Source organism: Loxodonta africana, chromosome 16 (genome assembly GCF_030014295.1).
Source record: "Loxodonta africana isolate mLoxAfr1 chromosome 16, mLoxAfr1.hap2, whole genome shotgun sequence".
Lineage (NCBI taxonomy): Eukaryota > Metazoa > Chordata > Mammalia > Proboscidea > Elephantidae > Loxodonta > Loxodonta africana.
The window spans coordinates 22,126,627-22,145,460 of NC_087357.1; the positions used below are offsets into that span (position 1 = coordinate 22,126,627).

Below are 18,834 nucleotides of genomic sequence, written 5' to 3' on the forward strand. Positions count from 1 at the left end.
CCAATAGCAAGGGAGAGGCATGGAGGACCCGCAGATCACGAAGGGGTAGGTTGACAGAAGTGCCAGAAGACAAGGTTAGTGAGGTATTAATAAAAACAATAACAGGGGACACATCGTGTTCTGTGCTTACATGCATTACCTCACCTAATCTTCACTACGAACCTGTGAGAAATTCCCCCTCCCCCAAAACAAAACAGAACAAAATAAACCCATAGCTGTAGAGTTGATTCCGACTTGTAGCGACCCAATAGGACAGAGTAGAACTGCCCCACAGGGTTTCCAAGCAGCAGCTGGCGGACTCAAACTGTCAATCTTTTTGTTATCAGTCAATCTCTTAACCACTGCACACCAGGGCTCCATGAGCCAGGCATCCCAAAAGCACCCCAATCTCAGCCCCAAACCTTGGGTCCGGATGTGTTCTGGAATTGAGATCCTTTTGGACTTTAGGAACGGAATGTGGTGCACATACCATGTGTTGCCTATCAACCCCAGTAGAATCTGGGGTAGCACTCCATAATCAAACTCTGATATTTCTGCAATGAAATACCTTTTAATTTCATATTATATCTACACTTCCTTTATCCAGTGGGGAAGGGCCATACATACTTTCAAGGGATATTTAACTTTCATCAGATTTATCTTTCTATCTATGGACAGTGTGAGTGAGTTCTGGAAAGACAGTGCAGGGTGAACTAGAAGGGGTTGAGGATGGGGCCAAGCTAATGGTCTAGAAAAGAGAAGTTATGAGGTTGAATTTGGTTTCCTCTGTAATGTGCATGGGCCACGCGTTTCCCTGCTCTGAGGCTGAATTATAGGAAACCGCCATTTTTGGAGGTCAAGGCCGATTGAACACAGACAATTTCTTATGGTTCATATACTTGTATATTAAAAAGTTGAATGAACAAAGGACAAGCACACTCTCTCTCCATTAGCACATCAACTCTCTTTCCTCTCATGACAGGTCACAATATACCATCTGGATTTCTTCAAGGTGCTGTAGAATTGGTCTTAAAGTTCTCTCCTGAGGTTCAGCGGGGGCTTTCTTTATACCTGTAATATTTTAATTCTTAAGCCTGTGCCGAGAAGAAGAGTGTTCATTATACTATATTCCATTTTTTTAATTTTGGAAATACTGATTAAAATGTATGTAATGTAACAGAAGTACTTTTTTTTTTTTTAATGAGTGTTCTCTCTTAACAGATAAAATTGAGAAGCAATGAAACTTCTTTCACTATTCCATTGTGGCGAGAAGTTCATGGAACTTGGGTTTTCAATATGGAGTTTAAATCCAAACCTTGGGAAACCCTAGCCTTCTACAAGCAGTGAGGGCTGGGTGTGAGAAATCTTGCCCTGGCTCATGGGTAGGTCTAACACAGCACTGCCCAGCTGGGGAGGAAGTGAAATCTCTGAGAAACATGAGTCGAGGATCCTGTTGTTAATAGTTAATGGTTACTGAGTATTGATAAAGTGCGATGAGAAGCCACATTACTGGAGAGATTAGCTCCAGTCCTTGCCCAAGCGCACAGCCAGCCAGAAAGTGGAGAGCAACTCTTTTGTCACGAGTACCGACAGACTACAGAGTGAAATGATGAAATAAATAAAAAGATGACTAAGTGAGTCATCTCTGGAAAGTAGTAAACATTTTCAGGCTGACAAGTTTCATCTTATGTAAGAGTTAACATGAATGGAGAGGATTTACAATGGGTCTGCACATTGTTTTGGAGTTCACAGACTTCATTTTGATGGTGGGATGGTAAATTTAACCTCTGAGTCCTAATAATGTTCTGTTTTCCAGATGAACTCCGGGCTTGTCATATTCTAGACCTGGAGAGCATAAATGGTATTATCTTTGTATATACAAATAAAAAGCAATTCATTTTCCAAATGTTTAACTCATTCAGGAAGGGATGCACGTGAATAGATCCCAGTTAAATCAACAACGTTAGGAAAGCTCTTTTCACTTATCAAATCAGGCTATATTAGGTTTAATGGAGATGCTTGACTTATAAACCTACAAATAAACAGTTTTTTTTTCTAAACAGTATTTTGATTTATCATCATCTGAATCACATTTCCTGTTCATTTATAAAAGCTTTTTGTAACTTTCCCCTTCAACAGAAGTAAGTACTGTAGTACATCTGTAAAAGAGAAATATCTCAATAAACTATATTCTCTGCACTATAAAAGAACTACATTTTCTTCCTGTGAAGATGATCACAGAAGAGAAATGCTGACTAGAAATCCCTTTTCCATCACAGTTTTGAAAGCACACCAAAGGCTGTATTTTCTTTGAAACTTGACATTCTGAATGGAGATGTACACAAAACACCTGAATGTGCAGTTATTTACCGTAGTCATTCACTGGTAGAGTTCTTGCCTTCCACGCGAGAGACCTGGGTTCGATTCCCAGCCAATGCTCCTCATGCAGTGGAGGTTGCATGTTGCTATCTATGATGCTGAATAGGTTTCGGCGGAGCTCTCAGACTAAGACAGACTAGGAAGGAAGGCCTAGCAATCTACTTTCAAAAATCAGCCAGTGAAAACCCTATGAGGCAAAACAGTGCAACTCACAACCAACCATGGGGATGGCGCAGGACTGGGCAGTCTTTTGTTCCACTGTACATGGTGTCCCCATGAGCTGGGAGCCAATTCAATGGCAGCTAACAAAACAACAATTCCTGGGTTATTTCAAGCCACTTGTGGAATACATCTCAAATCCACTAGTTTCCTTGATAATACTAGAAGAAGGAAAACACTTCTGAGTTTTTTATGCCCTAAGACTACAGTCACATCTCAAAGCCGCCCAGTTTCTGGCTCATCAAACTATTACTGCTCCGTAGCAATTCTGATATCCTGACCTGGCTATGAAGGTTAGGAAGCTGGGGTTCCATATCAGCCTGTTTACTTAAAACATGTCACATCTAAAATAAGGATTACTTTAGCTGAAAAAGCAAGTCATTTATAAGTGTGCATTTATAGGGGCAAAAGTCAAGGCAACTGTGCAAACCACTTGTCAAGTTATTTAGAGGAAATTGTGTAATCAACTTAACATACCAGTTAGCCTTTACCTGCAAGGTCAAGCTCAGAGTTCCTGTATGTCACCACACTTGCCTATTAATCACTCCACAGGAAATTCCACATTTTTCCTTAGATTAAACTATAGAAAGTGGAGTACCAACAGAATCCAGAGAGGATTTCCTATCTGTTTCTTTGTTTCCCCTGACTTGGCTGATGTTTCATGATTTAAATCTTTTTTTGACTTGCTACAGAATTTAAAATAAGTTCAAAATGATATGTTTCCATATGCATTGCTAAAGGGGTTTTTATCGCACAAAGATAGATCTAGGTATTTGGTGGGCGGGTGCCAACTTACTGTCATAGATTCCAATGGGAGATAGAAATTGTTGAAACTGTTGAACAAGTAACAGATCTTTCATTCCAGAAAAAAAAAAAAGACATAAGCTATTCAATTCAAAACCATTTTCCCTTCTTTTTCATGCTGCCAAAAAAGTTCAGATATTGCATTTTTGAAGATATTCTAATTTTAGGTATGATGTTTGAAAAATCACCTTCAAATATCCTTTAAAAATTTACCTGAGAATGTCTTTATTTTCCCTTGTTGATATATAATTCGTATACCATGAAATCCACCCTTTTAAAGTGTACAATTTAATGGTCTTTAGTATATTCACCAAGTTGTACAACCATCACAACAATCAATGGTAGAACATTTTCATCACTCTAGAAAGAAACTCATTTCCCCTCAACTCCTCTTTGCCCCACCCATGGCTGTCGAGTCAATGCCGACTGACAGTCACCTTCTAGGACAGAGTAGAACTGCTCCATAGGGTTTCCAAGGCTGTAAATCTTTACAGAAGCAGGCTGTGACATCTTTTTCCCTTGGAGCGGCTGGTGGGTTTGAACTGCTGACCTTTCGGTTAGCAGCTGAGTGCTTAACCACTGCGCCACCAAGGTTCCTTCCTTTTGCCCTAGAAAACCAGTAATCTACTTTCTTTCTCTATAGATTTGCCTATTCTGAACATTTCATATAAATGGAATCACATAATATGTGGTCTATTGTGACTGGCCTCTTACCTAGCATGTTTTTAAAGTTCATTATGTATCAGTACTTCATTTCTTTTTATGACTGAATGATACACCACATTTTATATATCCATTCATCAGTTGATAGGATATTCGGGTTGTTTCCACTTTGGACTAGAATGCTGCTATGAACTTTCGTGTTCAAGTTTTTGCGTGGATGTACGCTTTCATTTCTCCTGGGCATATACCTAGGAGTGGAACAACAACAACATGGTAACTCCATGTTTAACATGTCAAGAAACTGTCAAAGTGGCTGTTTTCCAAAGTGGCTGCACAATTTTACATTCCCACAAGCAGCGTATGAGGGTTCCAATTTCTCCACATCCTTGCCAACAATCGTTATTGTGCGTCTTTTTAGCCATCCAAGTGGGTAGGAAGTGTTATCTCACTTTGATTCAAATACCTTTTGAAGAAAATGCTCATGAGGATTTCTGCATTGTTTTCCTGTGACCAGCACTGTGAATGCCAGCCGTTGCATGACTGCATTACCTGGTCCATCAGACAGGACAAGAGGATGAATAGGAGACACACACAAGCGCACAGGGAGACAGCTCAGAGGCTTAGGGACGTTCGGGTCTAACCTTCAACCTACAATATCCTGAACTTCCAGATACTTAGAAACATAAAATGACTAAAACACTCCCACATGGCATTCAAAGCATGAACTTCTCTTTGTTTGGCATTTTCACTGACATGATTTACTTTAGGAGAGCAAAACTCAGTGTTAATTGCAATGTATGATTTAAAAAATGATTAATTTTCCCTCTGAAGATCCATTTGCAGCTACTGTTCTATCTGAGGAGCTTCCACAGCCTATATTTCCACTTTCTGGGGAGCTTGGGCCCAGCAACAAGAGAGAGAATCCTCCTTTGTGGACATTCCCACAGTTAACTCCACACACATCTGGATAGCAGTTCAATAGTCCACTGTTATTCAAACAATTTGTAATCACACATACTGTGTGTCAACTAACAAGCCAGGGTGTATGGCTTTTCAGTATTCCGTAGCATGCAGCACGCACAATTTACAAATAAAATAAAAATCTGCAGCAAAGACAATGGCACATTCTTCACTGAATAGCTGAGTAAAAATAGCGTCTCTGTTTATAGACAAGACATCACTTGTTATTTTGACGGTAAATGAAAAGAGGTTCAGAAAGCATATTTCATCTGTTAAGTCTCTTAACATGGGAAAGCACCATATCAGTAGCATTCAAGAAGCCGGGGCCACATGTTTCTTTAATCTGGGTTTGAAGCAAAGACGGCAGAATAACCACCGTCAGGGCAAAGTGCAGCTGGCAAAGCTCAACAGGCTGATCTAAGTTATGGCCAACTGGGGAAAGTGGGGACGAGGGACATCCTCAACGAGTTCAGTTGTTTCTCTTATAACTTCCAGCTGGGAGAAGCTAGGGAGGAGGCGTTGAGTTCAACTGTCCAAGCGGCTGATTAGCAATTTTGGAAACATGGGGTTTGATACGGCCAGAGAATATGAAGCTGAGGTTGTCCTGAGAAAGAAGGACTGGGGACAGACTCTCCACATGCACAGCCCTTGAGTCAAGTATGACAAGGTGGCAGAAACAGCATGACCACTGTGGGATAGGGAGGCGTTGGGAAATGCTACCAGGGATGTAGCTGTGTGACATTCTGCTTGCCCTGTCTGATTTGCAGCATGGTGACCTCTGACCCTGAGGGGCTACATGCATCGTTGGGAATCCGGGGCCCATCCAGAGTGAGCTCAGGCCTTGGAACGTGTTGAGGCCTCACTGTGGGATTAGTCGGCGGGGTCACTGCTTAATTCCTTAAGACTCAGGGACCAGATGATAAAGCATTTCTTATCTATGAGGGCTCCTTCTCCAGGCTTTCCCCACTGCCTACGATGCCATAACTTGACTTCCAGTCTCCACCAAAAGCTTATTAATAAGGACAGCCCACAGTTCTTCATCTTGTAAACTCAACAACCTTGTAAGAAACAACCATGAAGGTCCAGGTGTCTAATAAGAGGAAGAAACTGTCACTGTTTAATCAGGTTGTATTGGGGAGAAAAGATTAGTTCCACGTGGAACTTCACGTCTTGATGTCTCTTCACTCACGTAATATTAATTCTTTCAATATTTCAGGTGTCTAGCAACTTTTTCCAGTTCACCAGGCATTCACCGAGTACCTTTTATGTGCCAAGAACTGTGCTGAGTGCTGAAGAGATAAAGATAAAGAGGACACAACCGCTGCCCTGAAGCGTATCATAGCCTCGGAGGAGAACCACAGCTATACGGAGTAATCTATAACCTAAGCTGATAAATGTGGTAGAGAGGAGGGTGAGGAAGCACAGAGGAAAGGATGGTTCCTCTGCCTAAGGGCTTGGGAGAGCTTCAAAGAGAAGGTTAACATTCAAGCTAAGCCATGCAAGATGAGTGGGCTCTAACTAGACTAGAGGTGGCGCAGACATAGAGAACATGGGGGAGCCTCGCCAGTGATCATTCACTTTACATGGACAACCGAGGCCTCCCGTGTAAGACAATGAATCAGACTAGCCAGAAACAAGGCCATCCCACACTTCATTCTCAGTATTTCACTTGCCCCAGTAATTGACAGGGAAAAGAATCAGAATGTGGCTCAGCGAATAACCCAAAATCTGTTAACCAGAGAGAACACTGTGGATATCCGTGGACCTGCAGGAGGGCCTATGCAGCCATGCCAAGATTGTAGCGGACACATTTCCATCTTTAGCTCCCTCCATGTACCCACTGGAACGTACCAGCTGACTCAGGTATCAAACCAAAAATGAATAGGAAAAGCAGAAAGAACTGCAAGAAAAATGACTCAGCAACAGAATATCATCAATTTATAATTTTTTTCTGATCTCCAGAAGTATGTCCTGAAAGGAAAGGCAGCCACTGACAGCTTTAATTTGCCAGATCACTGTAGGTCTCAGTGACCTTGACAGTCATCTTCACATGATGGAATGTTCTTGTTCTATTTCTGAGGTACCACTGCATTTCACACATAGAGGCTTTGCCCTAAGATCACAGAGCTGGATTAAGACCTTCCACGATGTCCTGCCAGGCCCTGGGAATGCAGGTTCCTTGCTCACAATGTACCTAAAACACTGCCTACCTCTCTTGAAGGCATCCCAGGGAACAGAAGATGGGGAAGAGACTTTTAAATTCAGCCTGATTATTTTGCTGGAACATTTTCTGTGAGTTCATTGTTACCATTTTTTAAAAAGCTATCTCCTTACGAGACAAAATAAGTAATCATCTAATTGGAATTTCTCCTCTTTAAAATAATTGTCAACTAGTTATCAGGTTTCTCCCTTGATCAGTATGGAAGCACAGAGCTCAGGGTAGGAAGGGGCCAGGTGCACCATCTAGAAACAAAGCACAGTTGATGCCTGTACCCTCTTTGATAGCATCCTTGCCAAGAATTCACCTATTGTATGTATAAATACCTCCACTGACATCATCTCACTACTCATTTTCCATTCAGGACAGCTCTATCAATGAGAAACCTTCCTCATATTAAGCCACAATATGTGTTCCAGTAATTTCCACCCTTGGTACTCCGCAGTTCTACTCTGTCCTATAGGGTCACTGTCATGGATTGAATTGTGTCCTCCCAAAATATGTGTCAACTTGGCTAGGCCAAGATTCCCAGTATTGTCTGACTGTCCTCCATTTTATGATTTTCCTATGTGTTTTAAATCATAATCTCTGCCTCTGGTTAAAGAGGATTAGGGTGGGATGTAACACCCTTGCTCAGGTCACATCTCTGATCCAATGTAAAGGGAGTTTCCCTGGGGTGTGGCTTGCACCACCTTTTATCTTACAAGAGATAAAAGAAAAGCAATACAAGCAGAGAGTTGGGGACATCATACCACCAAGAAAGCAGTGCCGGGAGCAGGTCGCGTGTTTTGGACCCGAGTTTCCTGAGCAGAGAAGCTCCTAGTCCAGAGGAAGTTTGATGACAATGACCTTCCTCCAGAGCTGACAGAGAAAGCCTTCCCCTGGAGCTGACACCTGAATTTGGACTTCTAGCCTACTAGACTGTGAGAGAATAAACATCTGTTTGTTAAAGCCACCCACTTGTGTTATTTCTGTTACAGCAGCACTAGCTAACTAAGATAGTCACTGTGAGGCAGAATCAACTTGAAGGCAATGGGTTTGGTTTTTGGTTTGGTCCTGAGTCAAGTCTTTGGGGCCACAAAGAGGTATAATCACTCTTCCACAGAACAACCCCTTTGAAAGCTGGAGAGAGCGCATTATGTAGTATCTCGCGGCATCTTTTTCTTCTGAATGTACCCCAGTTTGTGTAGATGTCTTCAATTTTGGAACTTAGAACAGGCTTTGGTTTCAAAAGAGTTACCTTTTGAGTTGTGTCCTTCCTAGCATTCACATTTTGTCTTAACTCTGCTGCTTGTCTCAATCAACATAACTTTATTCCTTCATTCATCCTGTTATCTAGCCATCTATATCCATCCATCCATCTATCCATTCAATACTTACTGAGAATTTACAATGTACTGGGCACTATTTTCAAGGTAAGAGTAGTCAACAAGATAAACAAGATTTCTGCCCTCATGTGGCTTATAATCTAGTGGAGGTTCCTGGCAATAATCAAGTAAATACATGAATAAAGAGAATAAAGTATTAGTACTTAGTAAGGTAAACAGGAAAAACCTTTTTGAGGAGTGTCAAACTGGAACCTGAAGGAAAAGCCAAGTGAAGATCTAGAGGAAGAACATTCCAGAAAAATATAATAGCAAGGGCAAAGACCCTAAGTGAGAGTGAACACAGTGTATTAGAAACAGTGAAGACGAGCACGTGAGAGAAAGAGCAGGACCAGACGGAGTTTATGAGATGCAGAAAGGTCAGACTATATACATATCAGATTATATACATATTATATGATTTTTGAATACTATTATTACTACCTGTTGCTGTTGAGTTGAATCTGACTCATAACCACCCTATAGGACAGAGTAGAACTGCCCCATAAGGTTTCCAAGGAGTGACTGGTGGATTTGAACTGCCGACCTTTTGCTTAGCAGCCATAGCTCTTAACCACTGTGCCACTGGGGCTCCACAAATTAGACGCACACATATAGTCTGACCCTTCCATACCTCTCAAACGCCATCTCTAATATACGTATATTAGCTTCCCTACTCAGAATAGAGTCATTTGTAAATTCTTCTTTACCTGCTTGTAGCAACACCAAATCAAATTCGTTGATTCCTATCTCTCTGGAGTCCATGAATATGTTGCATTTCTCTAGAACTGCAATTAAAAAAGTCTTGCAATATATCAGTGGAGTGCCACAGAGGACTCAATGACCAGACTGACAGAAAAATTTCAACTAAGTCGCAGGATTCCCAAGTAGTTGAGGAAGCACAGGGTATACAAACGAAAGCCAATTCACATAAACCCATGAACAGGCTTTGTGTGTTCTAACCAGTTAAGCCTTCCCCTCTAGTTTTTAACAGCTTTGTTTATGAAGCCCATATTGAAAATTAAATGTTTATTACAATTTTTGGAAGGTGAGGTATAGAACTTGGCAAAGTATTGATTAATAACTTGTGGATGGCTGGTGTGAGGAAAACCAGTTTTGAACCCAGCTGTAAACAATGCATCAGCAGAGTGTTTCAGCATTTGCAGGCATAGAGCTTGCCAATTTGTAATTAGTTGCAGATTTTCAATTGCTTTGCAGCAAACAAAATAGTTTTATTTGCACTGTTTACTTGGTCTTTAATTAAAAAAGGATCAAGACAGGTAGAGTTGGAGGGTTTGAAGAAATTAAACGGATGCATTTTTGAGTAGTCTACATCTGTATTTTTGAGTGGTACAAATGTACTGAACTTGGCCTAAATTCAATCAACTCTATCACACTATCTCAAAAATGCCTCCCGTGCAATTTGTCAGAAAGAAGATTTTTGGCAACCGTATATAAAACTCTTGAGATTAGTAATGAAGAACACAATCTGAGAAAAATAAAAAGCAAAGTTGCGTTTTCTGCTACATGGAACTGGTAAGCCACTGTGGGCAACTTTAAATTCAATAGATCACAATAATTACTATTTTAAATGTTAGACCTTATGACTTTGCTTCAGACTAGTTCTCTCCATGACTCAAGGCTCCTGAGATGCCCATGCTTTCTTCTTTGGAGAAGAAAATTTAAATCATTCAACAAAATATTTGTTGAGGACCTACACAGCAGTTGGTGCCTGAGAGAGTAAAATGAGTCAGAAAAGATTTCTGCCCTCAAGTATTTTGGCATCTATTTTACCCCATCTCTCCTCTGCTCGCTTGTAAAATGTCTTTTACATTGCAAAAGAAATTGACTCAAGATATACCCTACATTAATCCTGGCTCATTAACATAACAAACATAATCCATTCCCAAATGGGATTATAAACGTAGGCATAGAGGTTAGGATTGACAATACATACTTTTGGGGGGCATAATTCAATCTATAACATTCTACCCTTTGGCCCCCCAATTCATGTTTTTGACACATACAAAACACATTCACCCTATCACATCATTCTCAAAGTCTTAAATCAACTACAAGTTCAATATCTCATCTTCTAAGTCATCTAAATCAAATATGAGTGAGACCTTTAGGCATATTCCATCCTGGGGCAAAATTCCTCTTCATCTATGAACCTGTGAAATCTGGAATACAAGTTATCTGTTTCCAAAGTACAATGGTAGAACAGATACAAGGTAGATATTTCCATTACTAATGGGTGAAACTGTAGGGAAATAAGGGATAAAAGGCACCAAGCAAGTCCAAAACCCAACAGACGAAATTACATTGGCTCTCAAGACTTGAAAATAATCCTCTGTTCTCTGAGACCATCTGGGCAATGGCCTCACCCTCCAGACTCTGGGTGCTGGCCACACCTTCTAGATTCTGGATGGAGGTCCCTTGGCCCTGGCCCTTCCAGGTCTGCTGGGACAGCAACTCTGCTCCCTCAGCTTTGGGTGGCCCCATTCCTAATTCATCTGAGTGGCAACCCCGCCCTCTAAGCCCCAGCAGGCCCCATTCTTCTGTCCTTTGGACATGGAAGCCCTGCCCCCTCAGCTTTGGGCTTTGGCCCCATTCCTCTAACACACCTTAATGGCAGCCTCACACTCTGAAACTGAGTTGACAAAGATTCAACTCTTTGAAACCTAGGGGACTGTGGCTCCACCCTTTGAGATCCAGGAGACTGTGGCCCCACCCTTTGAAATTGAGAAGCCCCTACTTTCCACACTCCTTCCAACAGTTCTGCTGATTTCCAAGCTGCTTCAGGGATGGTCATTCTCTTTTCTTGGAGGACAACAGATGTAGCTCCTTTGACCTGTTTCCTGCCTGTAGAACTCCAAGAGGCAGACAGTGTTCTTTCATTCCTTCTCTGTCTCCTTCAGTCTAAGCTGGTGGGTTTTCTGCTGTGATAGTCAGTTAGAACCATCAGTCATAGGCTTAATTTCTTTAACAAACGATTGTGTAGCCACATCCTTGGTGAACATAGTAGAACAGGTGTCCTTAGTTTGTACAACAGAATTTTCCAAATCTTTAAGTTCTGTTTTCATTTTGCACAGTTCATTTTTAAGTTCCTCTCTCTCCGCTTGTATTTTATTCTAAGCGGCGAGAAGAAACCATGCAGCCCCTTTAAGATTTTGCTTAGAAATATTGTCAACCAGATATCCAAGTTCATCACTTACAAGTTCTACCTTCCACCAAACATTTGAACATAATTCAGACAAGTTCTTTGCCACTGCATAAAAAGCATCACCCTTCCTTCATTACCAATCACATGGTCATTATTTTCTTTTAAAGCCTCACCCGAAACACATTTAATGTACACATTTCTAGCAACACTCTGTTGCTGGCATCATATGTATTTTCTAAGATGACTGAAACTTTCTCTATAGCTCTCCTCAACTTCCTTACGAGCTCACACCAGAATTGCCTTTGACGTCCATAATTCTACCAACAGTCCCTTCAACGCAATCTAGGCATTTACTATCAGGCAACTTAAAATTCATCCAGCCTCTACCTACTGCCCTGCCAACTCTAAAACTGCTTCCACATTTTAGGTATCTGTTAAAGAAGCATCCCCACCTCCCAGTACCAAATTATGTCTTAGTTATCTAGTGCTGCTATAACAGAAATACCACAAGCGGATGGCACAAATTTATTTTCTCACAGTTTAGGAGACTAGAAGTCTGAAATCAGGGTGCTGGCTCTAGCGGAAAGCTTTCTCTCTCTGCCAGCTCTGGAGAAAGGTCCTTGTCTCTTTTGAGTTTCTGTTGCCAGGCAATCTTCATGTGTCTCGGCATCTACGTTCCCCATCTCTGCTGTGCTCATTTGTCCTAATCTGCTCTTTTTATCTTGTAAGAGATTGATTCAAGACACACCCTACCTAATCCTGCCTCATTAACGTAACAAAGACAACCCATTCTTAAATGGGATCATAACCATAGGCATGGAGGTTAGGATTGACAACACATATCTTGGGGGCCATAACTCAATCCATAACAGGGAGTAACTGCTTAATTGGTACCGGGTTTCCTTCTGGGGCAAAGACAGATTAGATAGAGGTGATGGTTGCACAACATTGTGAACGTACTAAATGCCACTTAATTGTACACTTTGAAATGGTTAATTTTATGTTATGTGAATTTTATGTAAAAAAAGCAACAACAACAAAACACTACGGCACTCCATAGAACCCTGTATTTCAAAGTCGTACATACCAAAAACCTTCTCTTAAACCCAAATGATGCCAATACAGGAAGAAACATAGGGAAGGTAGGCTAATGCCCATTCACTGAGCAAATCATTTTTACACACCACTTTCCACCTGTTATTATGCACCATTTCTTTGGAAGGCATGGGCTTATAGCCTTGGGAATGTTTATTTGGCAAGAACCTTGTTATTCCTAGGTCATTTGTCTGTCAGTTTGTCGTACTGCAGTGGCTTGCATGATGCTGTGAGCTATGCCACCAGCATTTCAAATACCATCAGGGTCACCCATGGTGGACAGGTTTCAGTGGAGCTTCTAGACTGAGACTAGGAAGAAAGGCCTGGAAATCTACTTCCAAGAATCAGCCAATGAAAACTCTATGGATCACAGTAGAATACTTTCTGGTATGGTGCTGGAAGAAAAAAAAAAAAGGCACTCAAAATACACAATGGCTGCAAAAATGGACTCAACAAACCAATGATTGTGAAGATGGCACAGGACCGGGCAACATTTTGTTCTATTATACGTGGTGTTGCCATGAGTCAGAACTGACTTAATGGCAACTAACAACAACAACGTGTTCTCTACTTGGGGACCATCTACCTTTTCTATGTCAAACTCTGGCTGACCTGGTAAAGTGAGTAGTCAATCTATCATGTGGGAGACATAATAGGGGAGGGAAAAAAAGAAGTAAAGCACACACAGAGAGGGTCAGGAAACAGCAAGGAAAACTTTCTGGCATTCATATTGGTCATCAGCAGCCCTGGGGGAATAAAGGGCTCCCTTTTGATGCTCAGTGCATCACCAGGAAGATTAATTAACATTTGTAAAGACCACACACAATGTGAAAAGGCGCAGTCGTGGAGCTCCAAAAACTGGAGTCCCTGTTTTCCAGGAGGGTCATGAACAGACAGTGGAAAATATTCCCTGGAAGACAGAGCGGGATGACCTCGGCCATGAAAAACACTGCAAAGAAACGACTGGGCTTGTCTGGGAATCTCTTCATTCTCAAACTGAATCTGATCTGACAGATGTGGTGAGTAATTAAACCCTTGTCCATTCATAGTCTGAATGCTCGCACTGCGCAGAGAACGGGGCAGGAATAATGAGAGGCACGGCCCCTCTGGGACTATTCAGGAGTGCTCAAATTTGCATGGTCACATGAACCCCAAGGAAGTGGATTATGCTGGTCCGGCTAGGAAGTGCAGTCCGCCAGGCTTTCTGATTTGCATACATCATAGGGCTGGCAGGCAGAGAGGCTTAAGGTCTCTCAAAAAGGAGGCCAGATGTAGCCGCCTTTCCTTGAATCCAGCACATCTCTGTAGCTAGATGCCTTCTCACAAAGGCCGCGTGGGTAATTTAACTTGTGATGTCATTCGCTCAAAAAGCTTGGTCAATATGTACCATTAAGTTTCCCCCCCCAAAAAGTGAATTTTTACAAAGGAAGTTGCTGCACAGTCTTCTAGTGAATGGGAGTTTTTTAATCACCTTGAAAAAAAGGTGATTTGGTAAGGAGTAATGAATTTTATTATGATTACTGTTGTCAAATAATTTCTAACTGTATGACAAGGTGCTTGAGTAAAGGATTGTTTATGGCTTTAAAAAACAGTTAATGGCTCTTAAAAAAGGGATTGCTTTCTTTTAAGTTTCAAATGAAGGCTACCGATTAATTAATGTGTTTACATAAAAATGTCTTGGATCAGCTACCTGCGAAGATAAAGAAAGAAATCTATCTAATTGGAAAAAAGAAAAACTGCTATATAATATGTGGTAGTAAACATACAGAACTTATGTAGGAAAACAAATAGAAGCCATTAATTAAAAATTGAAATGTCAAAAATTTCACTTTATTCCATGCAATATTAAAAATATTGGTGAAGTCATAAACTTTATTGACTTTTTCCTTAAATATGTCTTTCCATGATTGTCTACACTATTTGATGCAATTTTTATGATCAGAAATCATGTAAAATTGCTTGATGGTTTTAACAGATTTGATACAAATCTGCCAGGTTTTCCTCCCCGCCCCTCCCACCCCATTAGTTAACTTCAAGTTATCACCCAGGTTCACCAATATCGGTCAGTCTAGCCTGGTTAAAGCATCCAAATTTTTGCTGCCTTCTGTTCTGAACAAGTCCTACACTTGATAACAAACAGTCATTACAGACTATGGGACAAAGAAGGCAGATATTTACTAGTGAAAAACTGAATTCCTTAATCACTGTAATGTATATAATCAAATGGAAATTATACATTACTCAGACTAATTATATATAATTTCTTGACACTGAGTATAAATTATTCAGACAAATCAAGGGAAAAAAATAAAAAGATTCTTTATAGCAGAATTTTTATTGTAAACTCTATCTCACAGCAAATCCCTATTTCTAGTATCTCTGCTGAAGTCATTGATGACTTGAGTCTGTTTTTCCAGGTTGAGGCTCTGCTACCATGGCTGCAGTTGGAATTAGTCTTTTCACGGCCACTTACTAGATTTATTGACGTGGTTGAGTAAAATCTTGAGAAAAGTGGAAAGGGAAAGAGATAGAAAAGAGAGAATAAAAAAAGGTGAAGAGATGAAGAAAGGAAAAAGAAGAAACAGATAACAAGGAAAAAGGTGAAAAAATGAAGAAGGAAAAACAAAGAAGAGATAGCAGGGAAGAAAGCTACAAGTTGTAATAAATGGGAAGGAGAAACTCTTGCTTTCAGAGACTGACATGAAAAGAACGGCCAGCACCAACAGGTCACCAGTTAAAGGAGCTCTGTGTATTAGTGAACTGGCCAAAGTGGCCCTTGGGCTCGCTGGCTCCACACCAATCCTCACGCTAAATGAATTTAAAGGTACCAATTTTTTTTTATTTTGGTGTACGAAGGTGGGTTTATACGAAGATAACTTTCAGACTGACAGGTACAAGCCACAAAGTGACTATCTGCTTTATGAACATGGAATGAAAGCAGGAATTATCAATCAACTCCAGGACACATGTTCTCACAACAAGTACAAATGGAAAACCCAAGTTCTAGCAAAGTCCTTAAGTACGCAGAGAAGTGCGGGTTACAGAACGAAGAAAAGCTATGGTTTACTGGTGGCTTGAATCTCTCTCCCTTGACGAGCCCATTTCCACCTTTAAAATGACCAAGATAGTTTGTGTTCTTCTAAGGAATTCAGTGGAATGTGTAGAAATGAGTACCATTTTTTTTTGTCCCATCTTGATGAGAAATACGTCCTCTTTTATAGTCAATGGGGCCCAGGTCCAGGTGACGCTGCTGGGGAGAGAGGTCCTGATGGCAGGGCTGTTGGATTTGAGGTCAGTATGTCCTGCCCTTGGCTCTGGAGCTCCTGTGGAGTTCCAGATTTGTTTCGCACAAAAAAGGCAGGTGGAGCTTTCCAGAATCACATATAGAAATGACCCTTGGCATCACCACCACAGCCCCAAAGAGGCACAAATACCCTTTTCTATGTCTGAGTAGACAGCGGTTTACAGGTTACACCAAGGGTGCCCAGCCCAAGACCAGCTCATTTTAAAATGGAGGGCGGACCTATTTTAATTGCTTCACATGTCTGTCAATGACAATGACAGCAGCACGGGTGATGCTTTTCCTTCATTGCTGTGACTTGTCAGGGTATTTTCGTATAGATCCCTTGGAAGTGCTTATCAATTTATGTTGCTTTTCTTGTTACTTCAAAATACTTTTGTATTTCTATTGTTAAGGCCGAAAGGTTCCCAGATCAGCTCAGCCACTTAGGAAGAATATGAGCTGAGTATGCTGTTTTCTTCTTTCTAAAATAGAATAATAAATACTTTTATATTTTGAAGGCGCCCAGTTCTACGAAGGGAAAGTCCTCCTAAGATTCTACACAGAGATATAACTACTTAATCTCACTGAGTCGTAGTTTCTTCATTTGCAAAACTGAGGCAACAGCTCCTATCTTTTGGGATTGTTGTGATAACTGAAGATAAGCACAGTGCTTGGCACAAAAGGAGCCCACAATAAATGGCAATTATCACAATTATTATCATAGAAGAAGAAAGGTTAGACGTTGTTTCAAGATATGAAAACAGCTTTATTTTCATACTTTTCTTCCCAGAAATTTAAACTATTTGGGTCTGTTTGCATTCTTTTTGCTGATATCAACACATTATTTAAAGAGTGTTAAAAAAGTTAATCCAAGAGAAACATACGCTCTGTGTCACTAGCCTCTTTAAGTGACACCTTTCTTATTAATTATTACCTTCCAGTGACTGTGTTGTGGCTGTTTCTATTCCCTCTGGTGGCTTATGTGAGTTCTTAGGTAAAAGGTTGTTTGGAACCTTTCTCGTTATGGCGAAAATGTACCTCTCTTTTCAAACTTTTAAGAAAACAAAAACAGAAACAAACAATCAAAACCCAAAGGGCAGCATGATTATTAAGGCTGTGGAGTTAGACAGACCAGGTTCCCTGACCAGCTGGGCCACTTAGGAACAGCGTGAGTTAAGTTGTTTTCTTACTTATAATCTGAAAAAGAAAAAAAACTCTCAGGGTTGTTATGAATATTTTTAAAAATCCACTGATACAAAGTGCTCAGCCCCATGCCTGGTACATACAAGCATTCATAAACGGTAACCAGAATCATGTTAATGACAATAACTATAAAGCTCCCATGCAGGATGCAGGGAACTAGTGCCTCAAACGCTCCGATGGAAACAATTTGGAGAACATTAGGGGTAACTGGAGCCCCTACTTACCCCAAGTTCTCCGCCTCTCTATATACACAAAATAGTATTATCCTATTTCTTTTGTCCCATTTTAGGAAATTTGTTTGCACTTGAAAACAGCCATGAAGTTGAACTCTTTGTGGTGAATGTGCTTAAAAAACGTAGTGGTGTCATGTCGGGTTATCAGTCTCTTTATTTGTGGAAACAAAGGTCCTATCAGACTTGAGCTATTGTGCACTTTCTGGGACCACATACTGTAGATAAACTCTGTATCCCCTTAGTATCCTGTGCATGGCAAGCAGGACACTTTTTATTCTTTTTTTCCATGAGATAGAACAAATAGCCTGTGATATTCAGAAGGGATGTTAAAAAATGCAATTATTTTCTAAAATTTCTAGTTCATTTAATACTTGTCAATAAATATAAACCATTTGTCACCTTGCAAAACATACACCCTCTACTACTGACTTGTAAAGATGACTCGACACAAGCCCGGTTTTTAAAAACAAGATTTTAGATTCCATCAAAGAGCTGGATTCTACTAATCCTGGATCCTCAGGGAAGATACAAAAGGGATGAGAATCGACATCCAGCAGGGGAGGGGTGGGAGAAGGGAAAAACTGGGCAGAGAATAGACTACCCTATTTTCTTTTTGTTTCATTATAAAATCTTTTTCTGAAGATTAAAACAAAAATTTCTTTTTTCCTTTTCACTATTAGGATCATTATATCTGGGACCACTCTAACTTTTCTGCCCTAAGAATGGATCACATTTCTTACTACCTATTGGTGTCAAGCTGATCCCAACTCATGGCAACCCCATGTGTTACAGTGCAGAATTGCTCCATAGGGTTTTCTTGGCTGTAATCTTTATGGAAGCAGAGCGCCAGGCCTTTCTTCTGTAGCACTGCTGGGTAGGTTCAAACCACCAACCTTTAGATTAGTAGTCAAGTCAAACCATTTGCACCACCCCAGGGACTTACATTTCTATAAACATTTCTTACTATGACGTGTTAATTCACAAAATGTGTACGCTGAAATACAAGCCATCCAGAAAGTCTTACAAGTTCCACAGTAAGGACCAGCTACTTAATGTTCCTCTACTTATTTCATGTTCTGTGAGAATATTCAGTGAAGTTCATGACTGTAATGCATTTCCTTTCATATTTTTTCTTCATGTAGGCAACTTCCACCTCTTAGTAATTATCAGAATTTTTTCTGCAGGGTGTCACTAGGGTATCTCTGTCTTCATTCAATAAAGATTCACTGAATGCCTACTGTGTGCCTTGATCTATGGATGTTTTACAC

General features: G+C 40.6%; 1 protein-coding gene across 10 annotated transcripts in view; it reads right to left on the bottom strand.

Moving 5' to 3' along the window:
* The window catches only part of VTI1A (vesicle transport through interaction with t-SNAREs 1A), a 373,592-nt gene that overhangs the window by 74,177 nt on the left and 280,581 nt on the right, over nucleotides 1–18,834 (bottom strand). For 2 of the 10 annotated variants that reach the window (XM_064269326.1, XM_064269328.1), the window contains one exon: nucleotides 14,874–16,612. The exons of the other annotated variants lie outside the window; for them this stretch is intronic. In XM_064269326.1, the coding sequence (XP_064125396.1) occupies nucleotides 16,574–16,612 (39 nt within the window). In that variant the 3' untranslated portion in view covers nucleotides 14,874–16,573. Of the gene's footprint in view, nucleotides 1–14,873; nucleotides 16,613–18,834 lie in introns of those variants that run through there. 10 annotated transcript variants of the gene reach the window in all.